General features: G+C 40.4%; 1 protein-coding gene across 1 annotated transcript in view; it reads left to right on the forward strand.

Annotated features, from left to right (window-relative positions):
• Positions 1-3,352: 3,352 nt before the first annotated feature.
• Positions 3,353-13,679, forward strand: part of LOC117501312 (zinc finger transcription factor Trps1-like) — a 128,360-nt gene continuing 118,033 nt past the window's right edge. The window contains 2 exon segments of the mRNA XM_034160157.1: positions 3,353-4,122; positions 5,707-5,822. Coding sequence (XP_034016048.1) covers positions 3,375-4,122; positions 5,707-5,822 — 864 coding nt within the window. The 5' untranslated portion in view covers positions 3,353-3,374.

Here is a 13,679-nt window from a genome sequence, read left to right on the forward strand (position 1 = left end):
CCGAATTGAGGCAAAGTGAGTGTGGGGTGGCCGCAGCAGTATCCCGCGCAGCCAGCCGTGAGCTCAAGGGGAGTCCCAAGCTCAAATGCAGCAATTACAGCCTCAAGTCTTCTTGAATATGATGTCACAAGCTTGGTGCACCTATCCTTGTCACTTTTGCCCATTCCTCTTTGCAGCACCTCTCAAGCTCCATCAGGTTGGATGGGGAGTGTCAGTGCACAGTCATTTTCAGATCTCTCCAGATGTTCAATCTGATTCAGGTCTGTGCACTGGCTGGGCCACTCAAGGACATTCACAGAGTTGTCCTGAAGCCACTCCTTTGATATCTTGGTTGTGTGGTTAGTTATTATCCTGCTGAAAGAAGAGCTGCCACCCCACTCTGAGGTCCAGAGTGCTCTGGAGCAGGTTTTCATCCAGGATGTCTCTGTACATCGAAGTATTCATCTTTCTCTCAATCTTGAGTAGACTACTAGTTCCTACCGCTGAAAAACATCCCCACAGCATGATGCTGCTACCACCATGCTTCACTGACTTCATGCTTGGTTTGTGCTCTGACATGCACTATCAACTGTGGGATCTTATATGGAGACAACTGAATTTGCCCCGGGTGGACTCCAGTTAATCTGTAGAAACATCTCAAGGATGATCAGTGGAAACAGGATGCACCTGAGCTCAGTTTTGACCTTCATGGCTGTGCATTCATATGTACCTATGGTTTCGTAGTTTGTTTTTGGGTTTGTTTGTTGTTTGTTTTTTTTTTTTAATAAATTTGCAAAAAAAAAAAAAAAAAAAAGCACATTGTCATTATAAGGTATTGTGTATAGACGTTTGTGTGTACAGGATCAGATTTAATAAGCCTGGAATATAATCTAGTGCATTACAGAGAAAAGAGAAAATAGGAGGGAGAGAGAGAGAGAGAAATAAAATTTAGATATTTTCTTATTGAATCCAATTTTGTCTTAATGACTACTCAAGTATTTTACTATTTCTCTCCCCTCTCTTATACAGCTTTTAAAATTAAGCAATCTACAGTGCATTTGACAATATGACTTTTTTTTAAGATTTTTGCAAATTTATTAAAAATTAAAAAAAAAGAACTAAGAAATCACATTGTCATTATGAGGTCTTGTGTGTAGATTTTTTTTTGGGGGGGGGGGGGGTTACTTTCATCCATTTTGGAATAAGGCTGTAGCATAACAAAATGTGGAAAACCTGCCATGCTGTGAATATTTTCCGGATGCACTGTAGATTGCTTTATTTTAAAAGTGGTATAAGAGTGAGGGAGAGAAGAAATAGTAAAATTCTTGAGTAGCCATTAAGACAAAATTGGATTCAATAAGAAAATATCTAAATCATTATTCTCTCTCTCTCTCTCTCTCTCTCCTCTTTTCTCTCTAATGCACTAGATTATATTCCAGGCTTGTTAAATCTGATCCTGTAATCATTTATCTGCCGTAATAACAGACGGCTGCACAGATGCTATCGTTCTTCTCCAAACATTATCAAATGTGCATCCTTCATGTGCACGCTGACACTGTGTCCATCCTCCTCATACCGCATTGATTGGAAAATGATCGTTTCTTTGGAGTCCATCAGGAATCTGCTCGTTTGATTGTTTATGACTGAATGTGCACGCACGCAGAGTGTACGAGCCAACGGGTTGACTGTGTTCATGACTGAATACCAACTGAACAACCACAAATAAACATGCTCGCGCACACGCACGGAGGGTTGTTGACACACACTATCTCTTGCTCTCATGACAGTTACGAACAGAACAACCCATTTGTTCTGTTTTCAACAAATGACTGATTACGATTTAACTTAAAACACATGGCTGGTTATTTGATGGCTTTGTGTCATGATTATAAGAGAGAGTGGGAAAATCACAGGGAGGTAGACTTAGCAAAGCTGAACCAGAAGTAATAAAAAGTGATTTAAATGTTTAACTTGTCATTATTTCTGAAAGTGGGGAATAAAAGAGAGAATCAGTGGGCGATGGTTTGACAAGTTTGATGGTTATTTTTCACTGATTTTGAGTGAGAACCAGTGATGTGCACAGCTAACCAAAATCATATCTTTGATAACCATTAATCTACTAACTTGAAAGTTACCTGTGATGACACAAAACTGATAAACTGCTAGAACTGAACTGAAGCTACCGCTAACTGCTAGCCAACATTCCCTGTTAAACATCAGTTAAACAGTTTGTGTTTAACAATGAAGAATGTGGCTACATTATTATGTAGAACCAGTAAGACCACGGGAGTCCTCAAGGATTGTTGGTTCACCCGGAAACTGAAAATGAACGGAGAGAATTTAAGAAATTTAAAAAACAGAATCAAAAAGTGAGAAACTAAGGTGTAGTCGTAGTGTGACTGAATGAGCAAACTGATTAATAACGGCTTGAAATTATTTGTCCGATGTCAACATAGAGCTACTCTATCAGTCTCAGGTGGATTTAGGGCTCTGAAGGAATGAGTGAACAACCACAGAATGCGGGTGTGCAGCATTTCTGGACGTGAACATAAGATGATACAGTAGCACACGAATAAAACAAACATCTACAGAACCTCCACTGGCAAGATATGAATAAGTACAGGGCAAAATAGGAAAACAACACAACACTTTCTGACGGACCCGCCGGACATCAGCTGACAAAGAAGCATTTAATGAATGAGAGAAAGACAAAAATGGACACAAACGGATATCAAAATGTAATTTCTGTAGCTTATATGGTTGCTCAACCCGTCACATTGTAACAGCTGCTTAAAAGACAGGGAGGTGGCAAAGATATCATGAGAACAGAGGGGAGCAAAGAGAATTTGGGACAACAAGTAAATGAAGACCAAAGAATGCAAAGAGATGTATAGAGTCGGAGGGGGGAGAGAACTGCCACTATCATCCATCTTTCTGATAGGGGGTATGTGGTTTGATGTGGTGGTGTGTTGGACCTCCTCCTCCATCTCTCTGTCTCCCCAATTTTTCACGCAATCTCCCCCCCCCCGCTCTCTGCATGTCTCTCTGATATGGCTCTTGTTTTGATGCGGTCATAGTGTTGAAGATTCTCATGGATGGTTTCCATAATGATAAAAGATTCGCTCCTTGGTTTACAAGAAAAGTTTGGGGGCGAGGGGGGATCACTGTTTCTGATTTGTTAAATGTTTTCCTTTGACGAGGTTTGTGGTTGGAAATTGTTGCAGATTTCATTGTTGAAAGAAGTTTAGAAATTAATCAGAGCTGTTCTGTACACATACATCATTGTCAGAGTATTTTGAAGGTTTTCAGTTCTAACGTATATGCTTGAACGTTGCATATTGCACACGTTTCCATAAAGTGTCAGCATAAAGAATCACATCAATCTGATTGAAAAAATGACATTTCTGTCTGTTTTGATCTCTTCAGAGATGGTGAGGAAGAAGAATCCCCCTATCCGGAGTGTAGGAGGTGAGGAAGAGGAAGAGGAGGAGGGGAGGCGGCCAGGAGCAGAAGAAGAAGATGAGGTAGAAGAAGAGGGGAGAGTAGCGGTGGAGGCCGAAAGAATCAACCGTCCGTCCGAACCGGAGTCCTCTGAGCGGATCAGAGGAGACGAGGAGCAGGAGGAAGAGGAAGCAGAAAGCGAATGCATTTCCTCATCTGTATCTCCCTCATCCGTCGGTGCGAGAGATGACCGCTGCAGCAACGAGGAGCGAGGGGGGAGGAGAGGAGCAGGGGGACCTGCCAAACCAGGAGCAGTACTATTGACGGACAGACCTGATAGCCAGTCGGAGGCTGAGGATGGTGAGAGGGCGGTAGAGGAAGGAGAGCGAGGTGAAAGAGAGAGGGGGGACGCCGATCATCTAACGGCTCCTCTCCTTTCAACTCCACACCTCCTTCCCAGAAAGGAAGGAGGGGAGGAGTCAACAACTGACACCCCTCCGCTGTCATCCAGCCCCTCCCCTAAACTCCAGGACTTTAAGTGCAACGTGTGTGGTTACGGCTACTATGGCAACGACCCCACCGACCTGGTGAAGCACTTTAGGAAGTATCACCTGGGTCTGCACAATCGCACACGACAGGATGCTGCACTCGACACACACATCTTGGCGCTCCACAACATGGCACCCCAGCACACTCATTTAGGTAATTCTAAACTTTGTGGTGCTACCGGCCGAAACGCTCTTCTCACTCACATCTCAACTTCTGATATTGAAAAATTTGTAAAATTTCAGTTACGAAACAAGAATCTATAAACCAGTCAAGTCCCAGCTGTGTGTAAAACTTTGCTCTGGGCTCGAAATAAAGTCCTCTGCTCATGTGTGTATTTTAGTGTTGTTAGTCGTTGTTGAACCTGAGGTCGAAGCGTGATTTTGTCAAATTTTGAGATTGTCTGTCAGAAGAACCAGTGTTGTCTTTGGTTTTGGACGTGGGGGGGCTAAAGAATTAAACCAACCCATTCGGAAAAAAACCCTTTACATCTCCATATGCAGCCTTCCTCCTTTGGAACTATCTCAAGAACATCCATGGTACCATAAGCAACCGTCTAACAATCGTACAAAAGATTTTGGACTATACAGACTTAAATTAATTGAGGATAGAGGCCCTAATTAACATCCAGGAATTTAAAAACTTTGGGCTGAAAGGTCCTGCAGAACCTCGAGATCACAACTAAGCACCAAACAAGCTGCTGGAGGCGTCCACTCAAAATGTGACATCATCCATCATTAACAGGGCTTTCCATCACAACAGCCTAAGACAAATGAGGAAACCATTTTTCTTCAGTTTGGTGGCATTAAAAAAAACAAAGGCTCTGGCTTTGGCTTGGTAATCAACTGGAAACTTTTGTCTCTCTTTTTTTAATGTAGATTTTTGATGAATGGCTTCATCCTTACTTTATAGCCTTGAGGCCATGGGGTTGGCGTGCTCACTTTGAGGTGATGATGCCACAGTTCTTCTGATGCTCCAAGTCCTTCAATAGTTCCTTGGCTGTGTTTCTGAGGTTCTGTTGGACCTAATCATTCATTATTTCCTGGGTGTTAAATTGGGCCTCCTCCCTCATTGATGTCAAATCTTTATGGTTCCAAGATTCTTATATGTTTTTGCACAGTACAGTTGCTTGTGGTACCATAAATCTTTTCAAGATGTCCCCTAAAGAAGAACCAGACTTAAGGTCCAAAATTTGGTCATGATGGCTTGGCTTAATTCTTTCAATTCTAACCCCCCCCCATTATTACAAACACAGCAGCCACTCTGCAAGTAGGCCCTTAAATATAGCCAAAGGTGCCAAACTAACTATTAGTTATGTCAATTAGCCATTAAGACACATGGGAAAAAAAGTGTATTTTTTGTAACATGAAATGTATGGTGTTAAAATTCAAGTTTGAAAGTTTTTTCCAAAGTGTGTCAAAACTTATGGCCTCATCTGCGGGAAAACATTGCTCAAAAACTTCCATATGTCGTAAAAGTTTTATTGACGTTGCTTTTAACAGCTTGTCATGTTGCATGTTTGTTGGCAGGAATTGTTCAGCAAGTGGTTTAAATTCTAAAACTACATTTAATATTGCTTTACTCTTTAATGTGGCTTCTCCCCCCGCTCCACATTTTCTGTGCAATCTTACATTTTTGTTTTTTCAATTTTTGCCTTCAGCAGCTTAACCATTCTTTTTTCTGCCTTTCTTGCTTCTCTTCCTGTGTTCCTTCTCTGTTTCCGTGCATTTGTCCTTTCAGATATACAGGCGGGACAAGGACAGAGGACCCAAGTTAAAGATTTGGGAAAGACAAGACCAGATATACACAGTCAACAGCACAGGACAGTAATGATGAATGGCACATATGATGTACAGGTAAGCAATAGACACTTTCTTTTTTTTTAACCGTCATTCTTGTCAAAGACAAAAAAAAGTGGGTCAACTGCTGCCCCCTCCTTTGGATTGATCATTCAACATTTTTAATCACATACGTAATGATAATGATGATCACCATCATCCTGCCCGCATCATACGTAGCTACAGACATGATCTGGTGAAGCCAAAAGGACATGAGTCACAAATAACTGTGTTGCTGCCCTCGTAATAATGTATCAGGTCATCTCTGATGTCATGATGGGTGACGGCAGAGGTGACAAGATACATTTTGTTAACCTTCAGAGCCCCAATGAGGCACTCCTGTGTTTTGGTCATTTTTTCATCATATTTCTATTCAGAGATCATGTCTGTACACAGTGTTGTCAACAAATATATGTCTCACAATAAAGTTCAAAGTTCTTATTAATCGTCTCCTTTCGGAGAAATTAGTCGTTTGGTGCATGAGGGGGCTCACTTGCACGACAGTAAAACAGGACCAGCCTGTCCAAATATAAGGGTGATTCTTAGACTACGGGCACTTATTATGTCCTTGGATCATCTTGTATGAAAAACAGAAAAAGGGGAAATTTCACACTTTTATAGTTATCTTTACAATGAAGTTTTTAAGAAATTTGTTCTAGTAGTCTACTGATGACTTTTTCACATTTTTTCAGCATCATTATATGCAAATATTGCCGTTTTGTGCTTGTCCCACACCCAGACTTTGATCTTCAATGATAAAAATGAATGGTAAAAAAACGTTTTTTCTAATGTTTTAAAATATCTCTGAATAAAATATCAGTAAAATAATCAAAACATAATTGGGGATTCAATGTCATACAACTGTTGTGATTTTTTTAAACAAATGTAGTTGTCCCACACTATTGCCGTAATTTCCACCACAACACTGTAATGTTCCCTTTAAACAGTTTGTATGAAAGATGTTTGGGTAGTTTCTATGGAGATAAAACAGTGACATCAGAGCCCATGTATATAGCGCCAAATCACAACAAACAGTTGCCCCAGGCGCTTTATATTGTAAGGCAATGGTGTAGTGGAAATTACATTTACAAGGCCAATAGTGCCCGTAGTTAAAGCATCACCCATAAATAACCAAAAATAACCTTAAAAATCACTCTAATCAACCACTATATACTACTAAAAACCACACAGCCATTTACCACTCACCATTCAACTGAAAATGTGCAGAATTATCCTATGACATAAGTACAATTTAAGCTTGTTCATTAAGCTTAATAGACAATGGAACAAATGAGTGTTTGTACCGGTTACATTTGCACAAAGGAACACGATATCTCTTTCCGAGTTTAACAAGGTATACTCTGAGGCAGAACATGTGACTGTCCATTAGATGATAAGACAAATGAGATTCGTCATCACAGTTTAATTTGCAACATATGGGCATTATACTCAAGAAAATAGGGCATTGGTTGAGTACAGTTCTCACTCCAACTGGGGATTGGGGGGTATTTATTGTGTTACTGTTACTATAAGTTGCGTTAATATTGTGTAAATTCAACGATAGCAGTGTCTCATTCAGGGGCCACCATCCCTTCAAAGGCTGCATTATTCAGGGATGAAAATGTCGCTTTGGCGTTATTTCTGCTTTTTTTGCCAGTTGTCTGGGTCATTTTTTTAGATCAGTATTCAGTGGGAAGCGTAAGTGCATAGTCTGTGAGTAATATTAATTTTTATATTAAACTGACCTGTTTGGTTTTCTGAACAGTTGATAGATGTATTTATAACTTAAAAACGGGACCGCTGCTAACACATTAGCAGGTCTATGGCATTTTCAATGTTAAAATTAGCTTAAGCTATTCACATCTCAGCATGTTTGTGTGCATTGTTTCTGTATAATAACTAATGGCTCAGTGTTTGTTGTCGTGAAAGCGTCCAATGCATTACAAATTGTAATTTTTTTTATTAATTTTATTTATACGAGGGCTGTCCATAAAGTATAAGTCCTTTTTATTTTTTTCAAAAACTATATGGATTTCATTCATATGTTTTTACGTCAGACATGCTTGAAACCTCGTGCGCATGCGTGAGTTTTTTCCACGCCTGTCGGTGACGTCATCACCTGTGAGCACTCCGTGGGGAGGAGTCGTCCAGCCCCTCATCGGATTCCTTTGAGAAGTTGCTGAAGAGACGGCGCTTTGTTTGATCAAAATCTTTTCTAACCCTGTGAGACACATCGAAGTGGACATGGTTTGAAAAATTAAGCTGGTTTTTGGTAAAAATTTTAACGTCTGATGAGAGATTTTGAGGTGATACTGTCGCTTTAAGGACTTCCCACGGTGCGAGACGTCGCGCAACGCTCTCAGGCGCCGTCGTCAGCCTGTTTCAAGCTTAAAACCTCCACATTTCAGGCTCTATTGATCCAGGACGTAGTGGAGAACAGAGAAGTTTCAGAAGAAGTTGGTTTCAGCAACCCATCGCACGTCTTTCATTAAAAAAATCTCCTTTAACAGTGGAATATCCGGATAATATTCACTCCTCTTTCCATGACAAAAACTCCTGTAACAGTGGAATGTGCCGTTCATTTCCAAACTGGACGCTGTGTTTTATCCGGGACGTCGTCTGACTAGCACAAGAATTGTGAAAAGACGTGGACATCAGCACTTTCTCTGCACATTGAGACAGACGTGCGGAGGAATTCCGCGCGTCGCGGCGGTGCCGCATGGCGCAAAGCATTGCCGTGATGAAGTCTCACGGGACATGTTCTGGCATGTCCAGGCACATCCACAATTTCTCGGATAATCACTCGATGGAAAAACCACCGACAGCTGTCTGAACACCATCTCCGAGGGGTCTGGACCACTCCTCACTCAAAGCCTGCTCTCAGGCGAATGATGTCACCGACAGACGTGGAAAAACTCACGCATGTGCACGAGGGTTCAAGCTTGTCTGACTCAATCACAACGTGAGTCAAATCCATATGGTTTTTGAAAAAAGTAATAAGGTCGGATACTTTTCTAATAGACCTCATATATATATATATACGAGGTCTGTCCATAAAGTATCGTACCTTTTTTATTTTTTTTAAACTATATGGATTTGATTCATATGTTTTCACATCAGACAAGCTTGAACCCTTGTGCGCATGCGTGAGTTTTTCCACGCCTGTCGGTGACATCATTTGCCTGTGAGCACGCCTTGTGGAAGGAGTGGTCCCGCCCCTCTGACACGCCGAAACGGAGGTGTTTCCTTTGTCTCGCTTCCAAAGCGAATCGGTCGTGACGCGCGAAGCCTCTGCGCGGCTTTCCATGACAAAATCTCTTGTTAAAAGTGAAATCTGCCGGAAAATGGCTGATGTCCAGCTCTTGTGATAACCAGAGAAAGAGCACACGACGTTCTCGTATCCAGAGAGCCATCAGCTCAGAAATGGTCCGGTGGCTTGTGCCGTGTCGTCGGAGCGCGGCGCGCTGAGCGTCCTTAAAGGGGTCCTTAAAGCTGTACTACCAGACCTTATTCTCTGTGAAGCCCGTAAAATTTTCACCAAAAGCCATATAAATTTTCGAATAGTTTCCAGGTGCCAGTCTCTAACAGCTTCTGAAAAAAATTCTGATGGAAAAAACCCAAATCATTCCGCCATTTCCAGACAATGAAAATCCGACGAGGGGGCAGGACCACTCCTTCCACAAGGCGTGCTCACAGGCAATTGACGTCACCGACAGGCGTGGAAAAACTCACGCAAGCGCACAAGGGTTCAAGCTTGTCTGACGTGAAAACATATGAAATCAAACCATATAGTTTAAAAAAAATAAAAAGGTACGATACTTTATGGACAGACCTCGTATATATATATATAATATATATATATATATATATATATATATATATATATATATATATATATTTAATGATGTCTGAAAACTGTTATTATGCAGTAGCTATCCTTTAGTTTCCTCAAATGAATGAAACTTGAAATTTTTAATCATGTTTTACTACAAGACTGTTAAAATGTCATAGCAACAAACAAACACAAAGTGAGGTTTCATTTTAAAATAATAGCATTTTCTGTCTGTTGCCATTCCCAGAGTTTTGGTGCCATTTGGGTCAAGGATTAAGACTTTGTTGGTACATGAAAAGTAGAGTTTTGTTAGAAAGATTTAACAAGATGATCTAATAAACATTGTGTGTGTGTGTGTGTGTGTGTGCGTGCGTGCGTGCGTGCGTGTGTTGGGGGATCATCAGTTTTGTTTAAGGCTGCAGTCTATAATGGGTGTGAGACACGTAATGGATACAGAAGTACACGTACACACAGTAGACACGCACACAGACGTGCACTCACACACAGACAGAAATAGAAAATCCAGTGGGCTTAAGTTGTCATTATGAAGAAAGTGAAAGTATAAAAACGAATGAAAGGACTCTCTATTCTCTCCATCCTTCACTCTTTTTTTTTCTTCTCCCGCCCACATTTGGAAAATTCCATGTTGTCATTTGCTAAGGCGCGATGCCTTGTCAACCAATGAGCTTTGGGGGGAAAAAAGAATCGGGAAGGAGAAAAAGTGATACAGATGGAACAGGAAGGAGGGAAGGGAGTGAATGACAGAGAGAGAAAAAAGAGAGAGAGAGAGGATCTGAAGCCAGTAGTTACATATAATAGGCTATTAGGCAGTGTAATGAAACAGCTGTCAGATGCATTTTACTGTACCTCTCTCTTTTCCATTTGTCTTTTATTTTTTTTGTTTCTCTCACCTTCTCTCTCTATCTTTGTGTTATACTTCCTCTCTCACCATTGTTACTGTTGCCTCCGTCTCTTACTCACTCCTTCATTTATTCCCCCACTTTTCGCTCTTTTCCCATCTTAGTTGGTTTGTCATCCATCCGTCGGTTAAAAGGCACTGTGGCTCATGTCTCATTCTTTGGTGGCATCTGTGAGGACAGGATGATTGGATGATTGCCGTTGTGAAGTCACGCGCCGTAATAGCTCTCATTTAACTTTCTCAATTAATTAAGCTTGTGTGAGATGAAATTTGCCACTTCTCACTTTGTATGTCTAATCACACTTTGTTTTTCTAAATTATTTTATTAATTTATAAACTTCTACCCAAGATTTTTTCTTTTCTTTATATCCTTCTTACTTTTCCACTCGCTCACTTTCTGTTGTCATGCTTAGTTGTTGAATTCAGCGCTGTTCTTTCCTTTCCTGTTTAACAAAAAAGTGACAAGTGTAAAGAGGAAGTCAGGGTTGCAAAATTCATGAAAGAAAACCCAATGAAAATGGTTTGTGCTAATTAACTGGAATAAATCATCATTTATAATTCAGGATCTGCAGGAAACATCACGTGTGCAAACATTAAAAATAAGGTATCTTTTAATTATTTAATGAAAAATGACAAAAACCTTTAAACTGATCAAGAAACCTAATGAAAAAAAATCAATGTATTTGATCTTCCCTTAATTCACAGCTGCTTCATTTCTTTTTTCTTCCCCACACCTGACTCCTCCCATGAGTTTTAAACAAATGAGTTCCTAATCCTGGTAAAAACAGCAAACTAACCAGCCAGTCAGTATGAAGATGTATTTTAAAGTATAGCTTACACAATTTGATGAATGCAGTAGGTATAATCATTCCATAACAAAGCTAACCAAGCTGAACATAATGCCGTTGTTAACATGGCGCAGTGCAAGGTGAGGCCGTTTTTACTCTTTCAGGTATCTTTAGGCATAGAAGTAAGAAGTAAGTTCTATACATTTCCTGAGGTCCATCAGACTGGTGCTTATCCCCATTTGCTGTTGTGTGAAATGGATTAGAGTATACAATAACCCCCAAGGTGAGCTGCCAATCCATTGCAGGTGACTTCCCCTGCTAAGGCTGGTACCCATTTACAGCTGGGTGGACTGGACAATGCAGAGGGAGAGTATGTCATTTAGGCATAGAAAGTAACATACAGGAGTAAAACAAGTATTGAACACGTCACCTTTTTTCTCAGTAAATATATTTCTAAAGGTGCTATTGAAACAGCCCAGTCTCACATTTTTTTTTCGTGCTCCCATGATGAAATGAGTCAAATTTTCGTGACGGAGCTTTTTTAAACTCATTATTCCTAACCCTACTACCACCCCCCAACCCTAACCTTAACCATAACCTGGAATGAATGAGAATGAATTTTGTGCTGCCATGACGAACATGAGACGCTTTTCGTCACAATATCACAAACCAGTAGATTAATGTATATTTCGTGCTGCTGAAGCACGACTTGCCGTGAAACCAGGTTGATTGAAATGACATTTTAAGCAGTTAAGGATAGGGTTAGGATTAATCCATACATACAAAGAAATCAAACCATAGATGTCCATAAATTAAGTCATGTGTAATAACGGGAAGTAACACAGGGAAAAAGTATTGAACACCAGAAGAAAGGGAGGTGCAAAAAGACATGGAAAGCCAACACGAGTGGAAATGTATCAGTAATTAGAAAGCAGAAAGCAGTCCTGCCCCTTGTTAGTGGAAATTAATATCAGTGGGTTCAGTCCCAACTGATGGCCTATAAAAAGGTGTCTCTTTAACAAGGTGTCACACAAGAAACATCTCATCATTGGTAAAAGCAAAGAGAGCTCTCTCAAGATCCTCGCAACCTTATTGTTGCAAAATGATAAGGTTGGATTTCGAAACTTCTGAATGTTCCAGTGAGCCATAATCCAGAAGTGGAAAGAGCATTATTTCATCATAAACCCACCATGACCAGTTGCTCATTGCAAGATTTCTGACAGAGGAGTGAAAAGAATTGTCAGAAGCATTTTCGAGGAGCGAAAGGACCACTTGTGGAGAGCATCAGAAATTCCTGGAATTAGCAGGTACAATTGTGTCAACGAAAACAATAAGTAATGCACTCAGCCACCATGACCTGTATGCACGCTCACCACACAAGACTCCATTGCTGAAGAAAAAGCAGGTGAAGAACGTTTAAAGTTTGCTGCACAACATTTAAACATGGCTATGAAATGCTGGGAGAATATAGTCTGGTCGGATGAGACCAAAACTCTTTGATTACAAACTTCATATAATAGAAGGAAGGATGAATGGAAAAATGTACCAAGACATTCTTGATAAAAAAAAAATCTACCTGGATGATGAAGATGAAACGAGGGTGGACATTTCAGCAAGACAATGATCCCAAATCCATTGCAAGGAAGCTCAGTTTGTTTCAGAAAATACAGGAAATACATCTGCTTGAATGGGCCAGTCAGTCACCTGACTTGAATCCAGTTGAAAGTCTATTGAAAGAACTAAAGTTCAGCCTTCATAGAAGAGGTCCACAGAACCGTCAAGATTTGATGATTGTTTGTGTTGAAGAATCAGACATGCTGAACACTAGATATCATCCAAGGAGATGGACTTTGGCAGTGAGAGGACAGATTTGTTTGTCTCTTGAAGGTGAAGATCCAGATCAATGTCGACATCCTCAGTGATCATACACTGGACAAATTTGAAGGACAAGAGACATAGAAGGATAAAATGGAAATGATAAAACTAAAGTTGTAATGTTGGGGACATTCCTACCCCCAAATGTTAGTCATTACCCCTGTTGTAATGACTATGTTAAGGGTAAGAATACCCAAGAATTCACAACAGCCAATTAAAAATTAAGGCAAACACATGTGTTTTCAGTCTGAATCAGGCTGTTGTATCACAGAAAATGGGTTATTCCAAAGAAAATGTGCATGGTAAGAGAAAGCCCTGTAACCTGTTCTTTTGCACCTTTGTAGTACAAAGCTGACCTGCTTTTGAGAACACAGAGCATGGAAGGCACATAAGGGTTCAAAGATCTGCCAGATAAAAGGACTTGATGATTTAATATATATTTCAACAACAAACCCTTTTTA

This window comes from Thalassophryne amazonica, chromosome 20 (genome assembly GCF_902500255.1).
Source record: "Thalassophryne amazonica chromosome 20, fThaAma1.1, whole genome shotgun sequence".
NCBI lineage: Eukaryota > Metazoa > Chordata > Actinopteri > Batrachoidiformes > Batrachoididae > Thalassophryne > Thalassophryne amazonica.